Genomic DNA, 19,972 nt, shown 5'->3' with positions numbered 1-19,972 from the left:
TATTTTATATAAAAAATCCTTTGAAAAGTTTGGAATCATTAAGATTTTTTGTTTTTGAAAGGCTGCATTTATTTGATGGAGTAAAAATACTGTAAAAACAGCAATATTTTGAAATATTATTACAATTTAAAAGAACTGTGTTCTATTGAAATATATTTTTAAATGTATTAATTTTGTTCCTGTGATGACAAAGCTGAATTCTCAGCAGCCATTACTTCATTCTTCAGTGTCACATGATCTTTCAGAAATCATTCTAATTTGCTGATTTGGAGCTCAAGAAACATTTCTTATTATTGTCCATTTTTAAAACAGGTTTTGCTGCATTGTATTTTTGCTGAAACTGTGATAAACTACTGTTTAAAGGTTTATGCTAAGTAAGATTTTTTTAAAAAGAAATTAATACTTTTTTTCCAGCAAGGACACACTAAATTGATCAAATGTAACAGTAAAGATTTTGATATTGTTACAAAATATATTTATTTCAAATTAAATTTGTACATTTGAACTTTCTATTGAATCAAGAAATGTTTCTTGACCACCAAATTGGCATATAATAATGATTTCTGATTGATCATGTAACACTAAAGACTGGAATATGGCTGCTGAAAATAAAACTTTGCCCTCATTTTACAGTTTATTATATATATAATAACAGTTTTTATTCGTAATATTATTTCACAATATTACTGTTTTTACTGGATTTATGATCAAATCAGTGCAGCCTTGGTGAGCATAAAAGACTTCTTTCAAAAACATACAAAAAAATGTACGATTCCAAACTTGAACAGTCTTCATTCCATTCATTCCATGTTATTCTTATCTATATATTATATTATATATTATATATTTATCAGTTATTCTAAAGAGACAGATCTTCCAAAAAAATTAAAATTAACTTTCATTGTATGGACAAAAATTTTTTTTCAAAATATTTACTTTCGTGTTCAACAAAAGAAAGTCATATAGTTTTGGAACAACATTGGGAAATGAAATGTCATTTTTGAGCAGCTGTCCCTTTAAATGGATTGCAACCTTTTGTTTTTCCCTTATTTTTCAGACACTGAGCATCTCAGCACTCTTCTTCAGGCCTGGGTACCTCTTCTGCCCTCGTGGCAATGTAAGAAGCGTTACGGCGAGCGTTTCACTAGCCACGACATGCTGTGTGCTGGCAGTATGACGTCTGACCTCAGAAAGCATGCTGACAGCTGCCAGGGCGACAGTGGGGGTCCGCTAGTGTGTCAGGGCGAGGCAGGGCGCTGGGTACTGACAGGGGTCATTTCCTGGGGTCACGGCTGCGGTGACCCTTCGTACCCAGGTGTATATTCACGGGTCAGCCGCTATCTGCCCTGGATCGAACAGGTGACGCACAGCACCGCCCCTCTCCAGCACTGAAGCACAACTCTCTCCGAAAACCACCTGCCCGTCACACTTCAGAGAACCAGGACTCTGTGAAAGGAAAAACAAGATCCTGAGAGTGTTTGACACCTGCTATAAGCTTTGAACACCCTGGATCTTAATTCCTGTGTATTCTGTACAGTTCAGTTTTATGTCTTTAGCATTTAGAGATTAGGATCTTTCCTTACTCGTAGAGTCTGTGAAGGTTGACACTGTAGAATGACCAGTGTGATGGTAAATGGACAGTTTACCTCCAAATTAAAGTTCTGTCATCATTTACCCACACTCTAGTTCCAACCCCATATAAACGATGACGGAATTTACATTTTTGGGTGAACTGGCCCTTTAAAAGAGTGTGATTCTATTGTGCATTTAAAATGTTTAGTGCCATCCAGAGGCTGCAGTGCATGTCAATGTATGTATTGTATTTAAAAGCCATTCGATGCAGCTGCCCAGGCCTTCTGCATGGTAGAGAATGGTAGCATAAGCTCTGCAAAAGCAGGTTTATTTCTTATTCTGTGGGGCGGAAGAAAACTGAATGGATTCCTCTACTATCCTTATTCAACAGAAGGCTTGAACTCCTCCACTAATCTTCAAGGAAACATTTTCAGTGTTGTGGATTAGACAAGTAAAATGAATCACGTAGGCTTTTATAGATAGCAACAGTCGAAGTGATCTTTAAAGCCATGTGTCTTCTAGATGTGTCACACATCTAATGCAGTTAGAAGTTTTGATTTTAATCATGTACAGTAAATCATGATATTTAACACATTGGTTTACCAAGTATGCTCTGTATCAGTTTTGATGCATTAACATACAGCTCTTGAAGACAAATGACTCAGTATGTTTTGTTTTGTCTCAGTCTTAGTAGACATTTTAGGACATAAATGGCATTTTAAATTCATAATTGTGAAAAACCTAATGTGACTTTTCTCTTATTTGTCATGGTGATTTACAATACAATGTGTGTCATTATGTAAATACAGTATAGCAATTGATAATGGGTTTTATCCGTGCAAAGGTTTCTCACTTCTAATGTATTGAAAGAACAAGTTTGGGACCGTGACTATATTTTGGTTGACAGTCAGTATAATGAGATTTTATTTTGTAGCGTCTCTTAACTGTTCCTGTACTTTGTTCTGTGAACTGTGTGTTTTTATCCAGTGGGTGGCGATATTGTGTTTTTTTTTTTACTCTGGGCCCGTATTCACAAACATTTTATCTTACCACTAAGAGTTCTCCTAAATAGCAGTAAAAGTTTTTAGCTAAGTTTTCTCTTAAAACCTATTCACAAAGCTGCTGAGACAAACTTTCATTAAGGAATAGAGAGAAGTCTTAAGCTAAGAGTAAGGGTGGGGTTGACCTCATTGCTATGGATGATGTCAGCATGCTTAGGAACTATGCACAGTGATTGGCTGATAGGGGAGGGGTCTCTGTCAGAGATTTATTCATAGAAATATTGTAGAGCACAAATAAATAAAGGTTTAAAATAAAGGTTTAAAAATAAAAATGTTAATTGCAACATTCAAATAAAGATTTTAAGATGCAGGCTAAGTGTCACTAATTAAGTGAAGTGACGTGACAATTAGTGCTCTGCATTTATCCCATCCAAAGTGCACACACACAGCAGTGAACACACACACCGTGAACACAGACCCCGAGCAGTGGGCAGCCATTTATGCTGCAGCGCCCGGGAGCAGTTGGGGGTTCGGTGCCTTGCTCATGGGCACCTCAGTCGTGGTATTGAAGGTGGGAGAGAGCGCTGTACATTCACTCCCCCCACCTACAATCCCTGCCGGTACGAGACTCGAACCCGCAGCCTTTGGGTTACGAGTCCGACTCTCTAACCATTAGGCCACGACTTCCCCACTAAACATGTATATGTTCAGCTAATTGTCAGCCTCTTACATATGTGCTTCTCAAAAACAATTAGTGGATATGCATATAATTAAAATAATCATGGCTGATAGTAATACAATGCAAATGTAAAAAAAAAAAAAAAAACCTGGATGCAAGAACAGCTGTTACTTCTTGCCCAACTGGTTAATGAAAACAAGGATATAATCAAAGGAAAATTTAGAGTTGGGATAACCTCCAAAACCAAAGGCGATACCTTTTTAAAAGGTCATTATCATCAAATGTTTCTAAAATGTTTACATTCAGAGGCAGATTGCCGGCAACAGCCATTTTAGGATAGTTTGTGGTTTGATGTTAGTGACTTAGGAGTCCTCTTCACTACTCCTAAATCGGCGAGTTATGAGCTACTTTTAGCCTTAAGATGTTTTGTGAATACGGGCCCTGATCTAGCTGTATCTAGAAAAAGATTCTTCAGTCTGTTTCATATTTTAAACCCATTTTGACTATAGAATTTCAGTGATATTCATGCAAATAATGGTAGATTTTTTGTAGAAGAAAGAAAAATGTAAATAACAAGGGCTCTTTAAAATTGGTCATTAAAAAAGGCAATAGGCATCTAAGATGATGATGCATGGCTGAGAATGTAAAAGCCAAGTGTCAAATACATTCAAATTTGTAAGGCCAATTTTATTGATTGCACATTTGGACTTGAACGATTTCCATTTGTGTAAAATATAAATGGCTGGGGTGAAAGTAGTATGACATTTAAAAAGTCTAAGTGATGATCTTGTCAGGTATATCTCATTGGCTGCTATTTTCGTATGGGCATAAATGTCCATTTTTATGGGTGCAACAAATAAGAATCACTCCCTAAAACACTGACTCAATTTACTGCAAGATCTGAAATTAAAGCCAGTTCTTAACATTAGAAAGTTATATTCAGCCTGCTTTATAATCAGTGCATATTGTCTTACAGATTCTTCTAATAATCTGGAATTGCCTGCTAAATTAGTTAACAGGCATATATTATTCATGTATTCTTAATGTAAGTGGAGCTATGCCTTCCGATGGGCCTGCATATTTCTACAGCATTATATTGCTATAAAAACCATTAGTCCTACACATTCATCATGGATTCGGAGTGGTTTGGTTTAGATCTCAAATCACTACTTTTTTTTTTTTTTTGCTTAGTAGGTCTTGTAGGTTCATTCAGGAGATGTATTAAATGCAAACTGGACTGTACTGAGTGCTCCTCCTCTCTAAAGACTAACTTCTTTCTGTGTTTTGGATGGTGCCTGCTTAGATCTTCAAAAGCCATTCTAAAAGTAAACTACACAGAAGACTGTTTAAAGTGGCCAATCACTGCATCAGAGCTTTGGGACTGTGATAAAGAGCTCATCTCCCCGACACACTGGAGAGGGCTGATGTCTGTTGCATGTCATGCAAGCATCTGTTAGTATGTTGATGTTCTCAGTCATTACCAAGTCTTTGATTTTCTGTAAAAAAGCTTTGAATATTTTAATGTGTGACAAGTGCCAAAATAAAGTGACCTCTTCTTGTGGCATTCACATGTTCACATGGTTTTATTATTTATATTTATTAGAAATACATTTTTGAAAATGATTTGATAAATTTGAAATGGATTATAGTTAGAATTTAATTATGATAAGACATTCTACCACTGAACTGTTTTGTGCTGCAAAAATAACATGCTAAAAAAATTACCACAAAATAAATATGTTGATAAAATAAATGATAAAATAATCTTTACCATAAAGAAATATGAGTTTTAACTTTTAACTTGGTTTCTACTGTAATCCAAATTTACTGTATGTCACCAAAATTTACATGACGGTAAATACTATTTTGGCAGAAAACTAGGGTTATATAGCCATCATTTTTACTCTCTTTTTTTGTTTGTTACACATAAGAACTTGATGTAAAATATATATTTATTATTAATAATATGTTTTATTTATAAACTGTACCTATGTCCTTCATAAAAAAAATTACTAAAAATGACGCTAACAATGAATAGCTGATGCCAGGTTAATATGGTTATTTTTCTATAGATTTTAAGAAAAATCAAACAACTTACTTTTTAAAATGTATTTATTTTGCACATTTTGATTTAGTTATCACAGCTATGAACCACGATTTTGTACTTGGTGATTGGTCTGCAGGTGGCATTGCTTATTATAGACAGCATCTGATTCGACAAATATCTTTTTTTTTAAAGTACACTCTTAAAAATAAAGGTGCTTCAAAAGGTTCTTCAAGCGATGCCATAGAAGAACCATTTTTGGTTCCACAAAGAACCATTCAGTCAAAGGTTCTCTAAAGAACCATCTCTTTCTTGCCTTTTTGCAATCTGAAGAACCTTCTTTCACCACAAAGAACCTTTTGTGAAACAGAAAGATTCTTCAGATGTTAAAGGTTCTTTAAGGAACCATTTAGACAAAAAGGTTCTTCTATGGCATCGTGAAGCACCTTTATATAACATTATATATATATATATATATATATATATATATATATATAATCGTTTTATTAATACAAATATCAATATGTTATCAATAATAACAATAATATTTATTATATTCATTCATTAATTTATTTATTTAAAGTTGTTATTAATTAATTTGTTTTTAATTTATCACCTAAACACATTATTCATCTGATAGAATGTTTCATTCAAAAATCACCTTATCAATCTGCAAAAACAACTAGTAGGTAGCACACCACGACAGGGGTGTAGTGCATGGATGGAGGAGCTCAGAACTTCGGGCTGTTTTGTAAAGAACCCTCCCCGCCCTCGCGCCCGTCCGCTGCTCTCGCTCATTCGATCTCTTGCGCTGAAGATGGCGGAGCAGCGCGAACGGCGCAGGATACGCTCTCGAGACATCAAAGTTCTTTCCGTGGCGTTCAGTTGATTCGGATTTGAAAGTGGGCATTTCAAACGGTAAGGGGATGCGTGATGAGTGCTGCGTTGCATGCGCGGAGTGTAGGGCTGTTTGCTTTCTCTGGAAACACACGAGCACACTGGTTTGGCGTTGACTTCAGATGCAATGTGGCAGTCCGGCAGATGCAGGAACATCTCGCCTTCAGCCTTAAGCGATGCAATGCATGAGGACTAGAGTGTTGCATGACATGTTTGAATAACTAGGTATGTACTAGGAGATTGCTTATAGATTGAAGACAAATCAGTGCTATTGTTTGCAAAGTTGTAATGTTTACAGTTTCCTTGAGACCATCAAATTCTCTACAGTCCGTACAGTAGGTAGGGGAGAGACCTGTCAAAATGTTTAAATGCCTCTTGAAATGCGTTTTGTCGTTTATTTTTAGTTTGTGTTAGGCTTTTAAGTGACTGTTGCACATTTATGTGGTGGAATGGGATTATTTATTTACTTTTAGCAGAGATTGACAGATGTTGCTTTTATTTGACCGATAACGATTATTTTTATATTTAAGTGTTCCATTCATTTTATACATAACTGATTTTTAATTTTAGACAGTAATGTTGATTAGAATACAAAACATGGATATATTTATTAGGAATTTTTGATAAATAATAATTATTATTGTTTTGTGATCTAAATGTTCACAAATTGTCATTATTGTTTGTAATAATTTTGCTACTTCATAAGCTACAAATTACTTGGAAATGAATGGCTTTTAAAATTGCTGCGTATTTATCCAAAAATAATACATTAAGTTCTTTTTTTTACCTGTGAATGCCATTTTCTGTGCTGCTTTTTATATACTGTCCAAATAGTGCCATTTATCGGTAGCCCAAACATAAAGAACCGATAACCAATTAGCCTAAGTTTGTAAATGTGAATAATGAATATCGGTTACAAAATATCGTAACCATTTATCGGTCTGTTTCTATTACAAAGGACTTTGTCGCAGTTATTCCCATTTGCTAATTCAAAGGACAAATAAACATGTTGATGTATCTTTTTGCTAAAACATGACTTATAGCCTGTTATTGTTTTGCTGTGGGCATTTGGGGTATTGTCAGCGTGCATTCTGTGATATTCTGCCAAGGTGTGCGTGGAAATTTTCTCTTGATGTGTTTATTTTGTTTGTGTCATGCACATCAAAAATGTTTTAGAGAGAAAAGCCAAGAGAAAGGTGTGCAGTTGAAGTTTATATCATTTGCTGTCATTCTGACATAAGAATATCAGTTAAATGACATATTTCAAAACACAAGGGCCTGTTTGCTTTTGAGATGCTTGTTAAAGTAAAACTACGTTTTCAGGGAATTGCTGGACTGTATGATATCTGTTTTCACGGCAAGATAGTTTCACTGGCTGTGCATCCAAGCACATCCATTTCTGTGATTTAACACTATAAATTATAAGTCAAATAAAAATGAAGTCTCATTTAATGTGCTATTGATAAGATGTTTGTGGTTCCATATAAAAATGAAACGTGGGTGAACCTAGAGTGTAAAGACACAAAAGACTGTATTGAAGATTTGAAAGAAATGACTACTGTTGCTGGTGGAGTGATGGCACATTTGAAATGAAATTTTGAAAGTCGTTTTTTAGACCTTTTAGCTTCAACTCAAAACTAATTACATTCTGCAACTATTGAAGTAGGAGAAGAAAATAATAAAAGAGCTTCCGTCTCCTTTGAAATGAAGCTATTAATGCCTCTCATTCGACTGAGGAACCCAATGAGTGCTGGTCAGAGAGATGAAGATGAATACTAGTCATTGAGTGCCTCATTGATGTCCTTGATGAGTCAGATATAATTAAACATTGTTGCTCGAAGGCTTCATTCTCCAGGCTGTAATTTGCTTCATGAAGAGCTTAATCAGTGCTCGATAAAAGTGGAGCCAAACCTGTTTACATGCTTACTGTGTTAATAGACCTACCTTATCTGCTCACGACAGCCACCTCCTCCAATCTGTCATATACCCTGGATGCACATTAAGCACAGTCACACATGCACACACACTCTTATAAATTAGTTAATTACCTTATTTGTAATGCACTTTCATGCACATATAATACTGAGTGCTGGTCATCAGCTTACTTGTGTCCAGTTGACAATGACATCAAGTGAATTGAAAGGATTTTTCTACAGTCTGAATAGGTGAGTCAACAAATATGTTCTTTTCTTTGTAAATGCAGCAAAACCTACTTTATTACTGTATATGAAAGCTAATCCTTGCAGTGCAAACCAAGGTCATGGTATATTAGTGGCTGATAACACAGTGTGTCAGGCCAATTCAAACACAATTGGCCAGTGTTTTTTTTTTAGCATGAATAATTGCTATATTTAATGGGACTAATCAAAATGTGGTTGGTTTGTACGTGTCTTGTTTAATTAACTCGTGTTCAGTAGTGTAGTACCCACAGTGCACCCATTGTCTGCTAACAATTTTTAATGTTCTATTGTCATTTGGCTGTTCCATAGTTTAGACTTTATGTAATGCTTTTTCATTACTGTTTCAGAGTCTGTTTTATAAGGGGGCTTGCGTGGTGGCGTTCTGTTTGTGGTGTGGAATGCTGCAATGCCTGGTTGCAGTCCTAACCAATATCTATAAAACGTTCTTTCTTCAGTTCCCAAAGACTGAGTTGCTATGAGTCACTGAATTCTCAGAGTACTGATTTCATTTTGAATTTATTAACTATAAGATGTTTTGTTGGATTCCATCTCTCTGTTCTTAAAGGCCTAAAAGGCAGTTGAATTCACTAAATTAGCATCATAGATATGCACAGATAAGGCTATCCCACAATGCACATGCTCAGCACACAAATCCATGATTGCGGACAAAGCAAGACAAATGTTGATCTAACTAGAGGGTTAATAAAGAAAAAGTAATTTGAATCATGTTGTAGTAGTTACATTTTCAAGTTGACTAGTTAAAAATCGTAAAAAATCGAGAATCAGTCAAACATTCTGGAAAAATCGAGATTTAAATTTTTTGCAAAATCGCCCAGCCCTATCTGTACTGTAGTGAATGGTGTAAAGTTAATTATGCAGATTTCACGGTTTGCTTTATGTAACGCATTTAGTTGAGATACAGTGATATAAATAAGTGATATTGAATTCAGAATTTTCATTTTGAATTAAGATGTCTTTATTTTTCTGTTCAAAATATAATTCTTTTGGTTTTAGGCTGTTTTCATGTTATGTTTTTAACTTGAATTTGTGACCTGTTTTAATAACGAATGTGCGACTCGGGTACAAGCTTCCCACATGAGCTTGAAGGCAGCATCTGATCCATCAAGTTAGGATGCTGACTTAGAAGGCAGTAGACAGCAAGCGGCTCACTAGGTTTGGAAAAGAGCCTCTGTCTATATATTAGTGCTATCAGTAAGACTCTTAAAGGGTTAGTTCACCCAAAAATGAAAATTAGCTTGTGTTTTACTTACCCTCGAAGCATCCTAGGTGTATATGACTTTCTTCTCGGAGTTATATAAAAACTTGTCTTTGATCGTTCAAGCTGTTTAATGGCACTCAGCGGGTGTTGCAGTTGAACAGTCCACAAGTCGTCAAATAAAGCTTAAAAAATAAAACGTGCCGCAGACGGCTCCGGGGGATGAATAAAGGCCCCCTGTAGTGAATCCATGAGTTTTTGTAAGAAAAATATCCATATTTCAAACATAATAAACACTTTTCTCTCACTTCCGCTGACTGTCATACACTGAAGCAGTTCCGGTGGATGACGTAAGACGCACGGCGTTGCGTGATTAGTTACGAATGCGGAGAGAGAACAAAACAAAACGCTGGTCACGAATTAGAACTACAAACCGAAGATTTGCAAAGAAAAATGTCGGAGGATTTCGATATAAACCAAGAGGAGACTAGTTTTTCTTTGCTAAAGTAAGGAAACTTTGTTTCCTTTGCTCCTATTAAACAAACTCGCGAGACTAGCATATCTCAGAGGCGCACGCGCTGCACATACATCATACGCCTTCCGCCGGAACAGATCCGCGTATGATAGATAACGGAAGTGAGAGAAAAGTGTTTATTCAACCCTCTACGTACACCTTGGCAATTGAATCGCCATTGGCTAGTACATTTTTTAACTTAGCGTCCAACTCACACACTGGCGAGTAAAATCTGAGAATTTATTAGCCAGTGGCTAATATTAGACATCATTTAGTCGCCCAGAGTGAAGATTTAGTCGCATATGCAAGTGATTTACTCGCAATGTAGAGGGTTGTTATTATGTTTGAAATATGGATATTTTTCTTACAAAAAAATCGCTACAGGGGGCCTTTATTCATCCCCCGGAGCCATCTGCGGCACGTTTTATTATGAATGCACAAGCTTTATTTGACGACTTGTGGACTGTTCAACTGCAACACTCGCTGAGTGCCATTAAACAGCTTGAAAGATCAAAGACAATTTTTTATATAACTCCGACTGGATTCATCTGAAAGAAGAAAGTCATATACACTTAGCAGATCAAAGACAATTTTTTATATAACTCCGACTGGATTCATCTGAAAGAAGAAAGTCATATACACTTAGGATGCTTTGAGGGTAAGTAAAACACAAGCTAATTTTCATTTTTGGGTGAACTAACCCTTTAAAATCTGAAACACCCTGATATTTTGAGTTCCAGCATGATGTGTTTAGTAAAATGACAAACAATGGGGAAAATCACCCAGAAGGTCTAATCTGTATTTTAGTTGCCAGTTGTTTTCCATAGGATATGACATTTAATTGTAAATCTAACTGTGGAGGTTTTCAATTAAAGTTGGATCTCTTGGTAATGTGCACGATGACGCTCTTTCTTCATTGTAAATCATCTAAAGTTTTGCATTGCTTTCTTAACTTAAAGTTCCGTGATTTTTGTGCTTTGTAAATGGCTGAGGGTACTTCTTCTGGTTGTAAAAAATCCTTTTGTTTTCTTATCAGAGCTGCAAACCACTCATGATGGAGCCATCATGATCATCTATGTGGGAACATTCACATTTAAACCAACAGGTGAAAATGTCTGCTCAGTTTAAACTAGGATCAAGATGCTAACAATAGAATGCATAAAGGAAGGCAAAGGTAGTGTCTTCAAGTCTCTTAGACGAGCGTGTCCTGTCCCCAGGCAGTAGTCTCCAAGTCTCGCAAGCCGAGAGTTGCTGCTCTATCTCTCTGAGAAGGAAGTTAGGAAAGGATGGTAGCAATGTTGAAAACCCCGGTGGGGGGGAGGGTGACGTGCTGCTCCACTGGGAGCCAAGAGCTGTCTGGTCGGGGATCAAATTCTCGCACTGTTGGCTTGCTCGCATCCATAATTCATGTGCTTTTTTACTTGCAGAGGAAAATGGAAAATGTGCTGTGCTTTTTCTTTCAACTCTCTCCTGCTCTCTTTTGCTCTTATATTTGCTTTTGTCCTTTCATTTCATCAACCCGTTACAACTATTCTCTCTGACATGAAAGAGTCTGCTTGAAAGCAGGCATTATTTACTGGGAAATCCGTAGATTTTTTGGGATTTTCATTTTTCTGCCTATACTCATTCCTGTGGCTCTTAGACTTATTTTTCTTCACAATGCTTTCATATATGTCAGGGATGTGAAAGCTATGTATTTTCAAAATAGATTAGCCAGTGGGTTGCATGAATGACTATTTGAATAGTCACCTGACCATAATCGCATGTGTTTCTTCAAATATAAATTTTTACCCAAAGCACCTGGAAGTATAGGTGTGTTCACTTCATGTCATGTAGTAATTACTGTAATTATGAGATTACAACTTGTAAACTTTGTAATTAAAATTATAAAGTGGGCAGTCAAAGGTCAGGGGTTCGAGTCTCGGTACCGGCAGGGATTGTAGTTCGCGGGAGTGAATGACCAGCGCTCTGGTCACCCTTGACCACCCTCAATACCACGACTGAGGTGAGACCCTTGAGCAAGGCACCGAACCCCCAACTGCTCCCCGGGCGCCGCAGCAAAAATGGCTGCCCACTGCCCTGTGTGTGTATTCATGGTGTGTGTGTGTTCACTATTCACTGCTGTGTGTGTGCACTTGGGTGGGTTAAATGCAGAGCACAAATTCTGATTATGGGACACTTGGCCACACGTCACGTCACTTTCACTTTAAATTAAAATGCATTATAATGTTGTTAAGCAATTAGTTCATTTTATGTATGTTTAATAATTCCTATAATTGACTGTTGTAAATAATGTTGAAATAATAATCTGAAAAAATGAGCAAAATGCAGCTTAATTTAGCTAGTACATGGTTGAAAAGATCTAATGTCCCAGTAAATAAATGATTTAGTAAGCATATTAATGAGGCATTTGCAAAATGAGATATTTACCTAAATTGTGATTTTGTCTATTGATTACTCAAATTACATATTCATTTTGCAGTTAGTGTTGCCATAGAAATCCATTATTTTATATCCATTAAGGACATGAGCAGCTCTGAATAGAATACCTTGGTTGTCATATAGTAATTACATGTTGTGAATGCAGCGTTTGACATGAGAATGTTGCTAAGCTAACAATGTGATACTCTGAGCATTAAAATACACAAACACACACACACACAAAATGGCTAAAATAGTCCGTTTTTATTAGATGAAACAATTTTGCATTTATTTTGTATCGAGACACAATGGTCATGTGTTAGAGCAAGAAAAAAAATCTAGATAAACTAGTCAACCTAACTAATTAACTAGTCAACCATTGTGACCCTTATTCATAGGGTCAGATAAAAACCAGGGCCTTTTCTGCTTCACTTATCTTTTTTGAGTGAACTTTATAGAAAAAAGATTTTTACGTTCCCACAAAATGAGATATTCTGTGTCCTAGAAACCTCCACCTTGTCAGATACAAGCTGCACCGAGCACAGCAGGGAATGTATTTTTCTCTCCAAAATCTGTTAACTCCATTTTCGTTCAGTTCAGTGGTAATATGTTGGCAAAGAAATTGGTCTATCCTGCTTTTTATCCAATCGATCACCCATTATGGCTTGTTTGACCAGCTGCAAAAGCTCACATGGCCGTCTGCTCACATTGTCATAATAAGGTCAGCACACAGAATATTAGACCACCATTTCTGTCACTAACAGCCGGTAAACCCCAGCAGCTCCTCATAATCAGAGATCAGACTGTGCTGTGATTGATAATGGGGATCATATGTTATTTACTCAAAATGTTTTTCTCAATAGACTCACAGATTAATGAAATCAGAGTGATCATCTCCTTATTGACCCAGTGAAATAAACAGTGAATAGATCTACTGTAGAACAGAATTCACTTTACCTCTAAGTGGATTGATCTGTCACCCCAGGCTACCCGTGAACATTCGGCTTCCAATGCTCTCGGAGCACAAGGTTGCGGTTACGGCTTGTACACACTTAGACACTCATTTTAACTGTTGGTGAAACTAATTTGAAAAAAGCTGCAAGCTTCTCATGGTTTAAAACACTACAGTCAAGCTACCACTTTAAAAAAAGTAGTCAGCTACGCTGGTAAAACTTTATTTTAAGAACCAATTCTCACTATTAACTAGTTGCTTATTAGCATGCATATTACTGGCATATTGGCTGTTTATTAGTTCTTATAAAGCACATATTAATGCCTTATTCTACATCCCTTAATTCTATCCCATACCTAAACTTAACAACTACCTTACTAACTATTAACAAGCAGCATATTAGGAGTTTATTGAGGCAAAAGTCATAGTTAATAGTGAATATGTGTTCTCTAATCGAAAGTGTTACTGCTACTTTATTTAGAAAAAATCGAGCATGAAGGCCCACACTTTAAACCCATATACTGTAAAAAAAAATGATGGATGAAGCATCTCCACTTACTTCCACTATAGAAAAGTGATTTATGAACTATACTGCAGCCAGACCCCACATGGCGTTCAAAATATTTTTTTTTTTACAATTACATCTCCAATTACATCTACATTGAAGCTTTTAGAGGGAAATATCTTTTTAAATATATAACAATTGGATTATTTTAATTAAGTGAACGGTATAATTTAATTCTGCAATCAGAACAGTATTTATCTGGCAAAAAATTTAAAAAACAGTTTCTTAATTAAGGTTATTGCAATGCATTCAATAATTCCATTCAATCTGATTCAATTCACACTAGTAAAACTAGAAAGCACCTAAGTCAAGTAACAGAATTAAAACCAGTGAACAGCAACAGAATCTTTTGTTTGAACCTGTTTGTTTACACGAATAGTCTGAACAAAGACATTCAAAAGCTTTGTTCACAATGACAGCCAGTAAACAGATGGATGACTCAAGTCGTTATACTACTGATTGCTAGTTGGCGTTCATAATTGACTGTAACTGTATCAGGTAGTGAATCACTATTTGCACTCCCATTAGTAGTCACCGCACCACGTCACTGCTCATTTGCATACATAGGAATACTGCTTATTTTTTTTTATGACTTGTGGTCCACCCACCAACTGAATTGAACTGAATGACTTCAATTGCTTTGTGGGTGCAGTTGCTGTCAGTGTGAACACCCTCAACACAGACTTATTCACATGCTCTCTATATTTGTTATTTCATTAACAATGGGTGTGTCATCCTTTTGTTTTCAGTGCCCATTAGGACGACCCATTTAGATCTGCCTTTCATTAGCCGCAGAGCCTTTCTGCATTCATCACTATGCGACACTCCACCATCTACAAAACCATTAGTATTTGTTTGGTGAGTCTGTATGTATCTTCATTCCCTTAAAATGACTGTGATTGAAATGACTGGAGGTTTTCTTCATGCTGGATTGCTTTCAGTCTTGCATCATTTCCTTGTTATGTGCATGCTTTGGACTGAAGGCACTTCAAAGACTGTCATCTTCACGCCATCAATGGAAATCCTTCATTATGGCCTTTCATATTTCTTGGCCATCGTTTATCACACTCTGTTTTCTGTCAGAGAAATCTGTATAAATCAACACATCAATGCAGTGTGTATGGCAAAGCATGTTGTTGATTTCCGTTTTTCCACAGTTAATCCAAATCACTGATGCACTGAAATAGATGCATCCTCCCTCATGAGCTATGTCAGTGCCTGTCACGTTGTTCATTTATTTTTCATTAGCCAGCACAAGAATTGTAATTCCTTTGTATTTCTGCAACGAGTCAGAAGTCATAGGTTTGAAACAAAATAAGGGTGAGCAAATTATGACTGAGTTTTCATTTTTGAGTGAACTATCCAATTAAATATTAGGGTCTGAAGCTTAATAACTCACATAATTGTCATTATCACAGTACTCTAATGGATTTCTGTCATTCAAACAGATGATATTTTGTTTTGCCTTCATCTTGAACACGTGCCTAGGGACTGACCTCTGCACAGAGAGCAAACACTGATTATTGTGCTGCATAATACTGCTTCGACTTGTTGTGAAGCAGTACTAGCCATTAATTATAAAGATGGAATGTATGAGGTGCATATATTTGCATCTTTAATACCATGGCTAACTTTTTTTAATACATGTAATTTGATGGATTGTTAACCGAACACAGTTCATTCTAAAATGGCGAAAAGGATTTATATTCTTAGCAAGGAACCAATTCGGTTGCTCACAGGATGCCATGAAGATCTTGTAACACATCATGTCATTTTGAATCACTTCACACAACATTTTAAAGTTTCTTTGTTCTAGAAAACAACACACAAAAAAAGACTCACTCAGTTTTCTCATTCAGCAGCATTTGGCTGTGTAATAGGATACTCTACTTTTCTTTAGTCTTTCTGAATCCACAATGAGATTCCCTCTCTCGTTCTGCCTTTTGAGTACCGGCATTAGCCAAGGGCTTTGTCACTGCAGAATTGTGTGAAATGCTTTGAATTTGAAGCAGGTGCTTTAGATTTTAATGAAAGGTCGGAGGAGGATAAATGCATTGTGGTCAACAGTTAGGTTAAAGGTTGTGGCCGTCGAGTAACAGTTAGAATGATTGCTTGTTTTAAATTCTCCGGTCACAATGGCCCTATCTTAATGGTTAAATGTGGAGGTTTGCAGCTGTGGGGCGTCCCACAGGGCCACTAAATCCCCCTGCCTGTACTTAGACTGAGCCGAGCATCTCTCAGAATATCCCTAATGCTCTGCCTGTCTCCCGGTGTGCAATCAACTGCAACTAGCCCGTAATCTCATAAAGAGTGAGAGAGAGAGAGTGCTTCAAACTCAGCATCATATTATGAAAATCTTCACCTGTGGTTTTTGGCAAGGAGTCTCACAGCCACACTGTTCACATGTCATAACAGCTGCTACACCTTGTCATTCAGCACTTTCAGTGCTGTGAGAACATAGAGTTCACTAGATAAATTATGTATGAGTTATGAGCATCCTCTGAGAGACAAGTTGTACTTTTGAAGGAGATGTCATGATCGTGTAGGCCTACTCCTAAACACTAAAGATGTTGTCTAGGTCCTGCGGAGCTGTGCTCTGACTTTGCTGCATCTACTCCGGTTCGCTGTCTTTAGCCGTGTCCTCCTGCGCCCCACAGTAGTAATAACTCTTCCGCGAGCAGAAGTTGCTGTCAGTGACAGGCAAGGGTGTAACTTTGGTTTGAGAAGTGGGGGGGACACAAACGTGATTTTGAAAAGTGGGGGGACATGTCCCCCCTGTCCCCAGTGGAAATTACGCCCCTGGTGACAGGATGGAAAGCTTGCCAGATTCACCCTCAGGCCTGGGTTGTGGGAGGTCGTCCAACAGCCAGTTTTCTATGGCATATCTCCATAGGGCCTCCACAAAGAAACTGATTAAAGGTGTTCTGCTGTGCTTTGAGAAACGGGCGACAGGACATGAGCTCAAGCCCGACAGCTGTTGTCAGCTGGTTTAATGAATTTCTTCAAGATGAATTGGATAACATTCCATGTTCTCTGTACTTTTTTTTTTTTTTAGCTTTTTTTTGTGCATGGTTGAAGTTGGTAATAAGGAAGCATCTGTTGTCCTTTAAAAAAAACTAAAAACAGAAGTGGTCTTCTTTAGGCCAAGGACCTCAGAAGGATGGAACAGGGCCATGTACTGTATAATATATACACTTGCATGTGTGATACCTTGTTAAAGAATTTACGTACTTTATGATTTTGACATTGCAAAGCCATTAAAATTATAAAGAGTCATACAATTTTATACATTGTAATTTTTCCTGTGATGGCAAAGATACATTTTCAGTAGCCATTAGTCCAGTTTACAGCATCATACAATTGTTCAGAAATATGCTGATTTAGTGCTCAAGAAACATTTCTTATTATTATCAATGTTGTGCTGCTTAATAGTTTTGTGGAAAACAACACATTTTTGAATATTTTTTTTAGGATTCTTTGATGAATAGGAAGTTAACGAAGAGTAGAATGGTAGTTTATATGGATAATATAATGTATAAAATATTTGAAATCTCTATCTATGAATAAAATAAAATAAATTATCAGCTCGTCTCTATATCACATAAGTAAAAGAATTTGCAAATGCTCTTTCCTGTTGACCTTAAAATGCATGCTGCCATTATTGCGAACATGATGTTGCCTTATAAACAGTATCATAACAGATACTCCCTTTGTCCTACATTCAACCTAGTTCTTGAAAAGAAATAAAAACCTTCCACATCTCTTATTTTTGGATTGAGATGTTTTGAAACTCATTAAACGCTGTCCACTGAACCCTCCCTGGACTTAATTAAAGGGGTCATATGATGCGATTTCAAGTTTTCCTTACTCTTTGGAGTGTTACAAGCTCTTGGTGCATAAAGAAGATCTGTAAAGTTGCAAAGACTAAAGTCTCAACTCTCAAAGTTAAGAGTCAGCCACACCTACCTAAAACGGCTCGTTCTAACACGCCCCCACATATCTACCTCACTATGTGGAAATATTTGCATAATGCGGCCCAAATGTTCACGCAAAGAAAGAAGGCGTGGTTTCAGGAACAGCAGTAGTGTTGATGCAGCATGTCAGGGAGACGCTGTGTGTTTCTAGGCGAAAGCAAAAGCACTTTATTTGGCCTTCCGGAAGTAGATGCATTTAGGAATCTTTAAGATTACTTACAACAGAACAGCAATGCATTTTATGGACGACCGTTTCGTGAACCTAGGAGATGGGGTAATTCTGACTTTGCTATGACAATCTGGCGCTTCTGAATCAGCTGCTGTTTTGTTATTAGTTTAAGTATTTGCTATTGACTGTTCAAATGTGGAGTTTTGCGCAGCGCAGAGTAACGCGTTGTGTGTGTGTGTGTGTGTGTGAGGGGAACGGTCACATCACAGGAGAGCGACCTGCCTGTCAGAAATCATAGCACGTCAGCTGTCTTTACCGCGGCTTGTGTACTGCATCATCACTGTGTCTGTCACGCGACTCTGTTGCCCTTTCGGGCTTGAACTGATGGTAAAACTAACGACATTATTAACTGTCTTGATATTTTAACTGACTTTGAAAGCTGACGCTCGCGATTATGGTAAGGGACGTTACATTTCCGACGCGTGCTTGCAGTGTTCGGCCAATCACAATGCACTGGGTCAGCTGGCCAATCAGAGCAGACTGCGCTTGTCAAAGGAGGGGGCTTTGTAGAAAACGAAGCGTTTGAGAGAGGCGGGGCATAGAGGACCTACAATAATGTACAGTATTTGAAAAATAATGTGTTTTTTGAACATTAAAGCATGTCAACATAATCTGTTACACCAAATACACAAAATAATGATCTTTAAAATAGCATCATATGACCTCTTTAACTCCATTCCATTGTTTGAGATTGAATCAGCAAAGCCATGATTAACCATCAACTTGGCCTTTCACGTGCCACAATCTAGTGTGTCTTTTCACATGCTAACAAATTTAACACATGCCACAGGCACTATTAATCTATTCAGCCTTCTCTTGCTTGGACCTCTTACTCAGAGCATGCCTCTTTTTCCTTCATGAATCCGAATGCTAAACGCTTTACCCCGTTGTTCAGCAGAGGTGTCTCGTATAGGATTTCCGGCAGGCTGCTTGACCCCATTAGGTTTCGTTTCTGGTGTCTAAGCTCACAAGGGAACACTAGCCACATTGATGCATGCAGCGTGCATTGATTTATTGTCTCTGAGACTCAAGGGATTAACCTCTTAGTCCCACACGCCTGAGGAGGGGGTCCTGTCTGAACCATGAGAAAACTGGAAGCCATTGTTGGCTTCTCTTTAATAATGCCATGTCTGCAGTTAAATGTATTTTTTGCTGCTTTTACATAGTTATTTATCTGCACAGGGCTCTGCGATTCTATAAAAACCACAGTGGGAAGGACCACAATGTGTATTTAATTTATTGAATGTGAAATTTCTCCAGACACTGCAGTGAATTATTAAATTATAGCAGTCTGTTGTCTGATCTGTGATGTGGGATAATACGTCTGGACGTTTGGTGGACTCGATGGCTAAATGCTTCATTTTTGATGGCTTAGCCGATGCCAAATCTTGTTCTTGTCCTCGAATTCTAATGTATACCCTGATTTTGTTAAAGTGTCGTTTTTAGTCTTTCTTATGTGTAATTTATCTAAAAAAAACTGAGGTGTTGGTAATACTATCGTGTTAGTCCTGGACTGTTTTTCCTAGATATTGTACCATTTATCAAGATGAAAATCCTCTAGTTGTCGGCAAGATGAAGAAAATAGCAATCTACTTCCTGCTCTTAGGGAAGATGTTGACTTTCTTCAAATGTGAACCTGTCTGGATATAGGAAAAGGCATAAAATAGCTTATTAGACCGCATTATTGTCATTTGTTGCTCACAGGTCTGGGTTTTTATGTTCTTAACA

General features: G+C 37.1%; 2 protein-coding genes across 3 annotated transcripts in view; both read left to right on the top strand.

Moving 5' to 3' along the window:
• LOC107749846 (neurotrypsin-like) overlaps positions 1-2,611 on the top strand; it is a 31,911-nt gene extending 29,300 nt beyond the window's left edge. Inside the window, exon 15 of the mRNA XM_016565043.1 lies at positions 1,058-2,611. Coding sequence (XP_016420529.1) covers positions 1,058-1,392 — 335 coding nt within the window. The 3' untranslated portion in view covers positions 1,393-2,611. The remainder of the gene's footprint in view (positions 1-1,057) is intronic.
• Positions 2,612-6,138: 3,527 nt separating this feature from the next.
• The window catches only part of LOC107749844 (bifunctional heparan sulfate N-deacetylase/N-sulfotransferase 2-like), a 62,233-nt gene continuing 48,399 nt past the window's right edge, over positions 6,139-19,972 (top strand). The window contains exon 1 of one of the 2 annotated variants that reach the window (XM_016565041.1): positions 6,139-6,214. The gene's annotated coding sequence lies outside the window, so the exon portion shown is untranslated. The remainder of the gene's footprint in view (positions 6,215-19,972) is intronic. The other variant, XM_016565042.1, reaches the window with a different exon arrangement.

Source organism: Sinocyclocheilus rhinocerous, unplaced genomic scaffold (genome assembly GCF_001515625.1).
Source record: "Sinocyclocheilus rhinocerous isolate Xijiao unplaced genomic scaffold, SAMN03320098_v1.1 scaffold31, whole genome shotgun sequence".
In the NCBI taxonomy this organism is placed as follows: domain Eukaryota; kingdom Metazoa; phylum Chordata; class Actinopteri; order Cypriniformes; family Cyprinidae; genus Sinocyclocheilus; species Sinocyclocheilus rhinocerous.
This window is presented reverse-complemented; position numbering and strand designations above follow the sequence as displayed.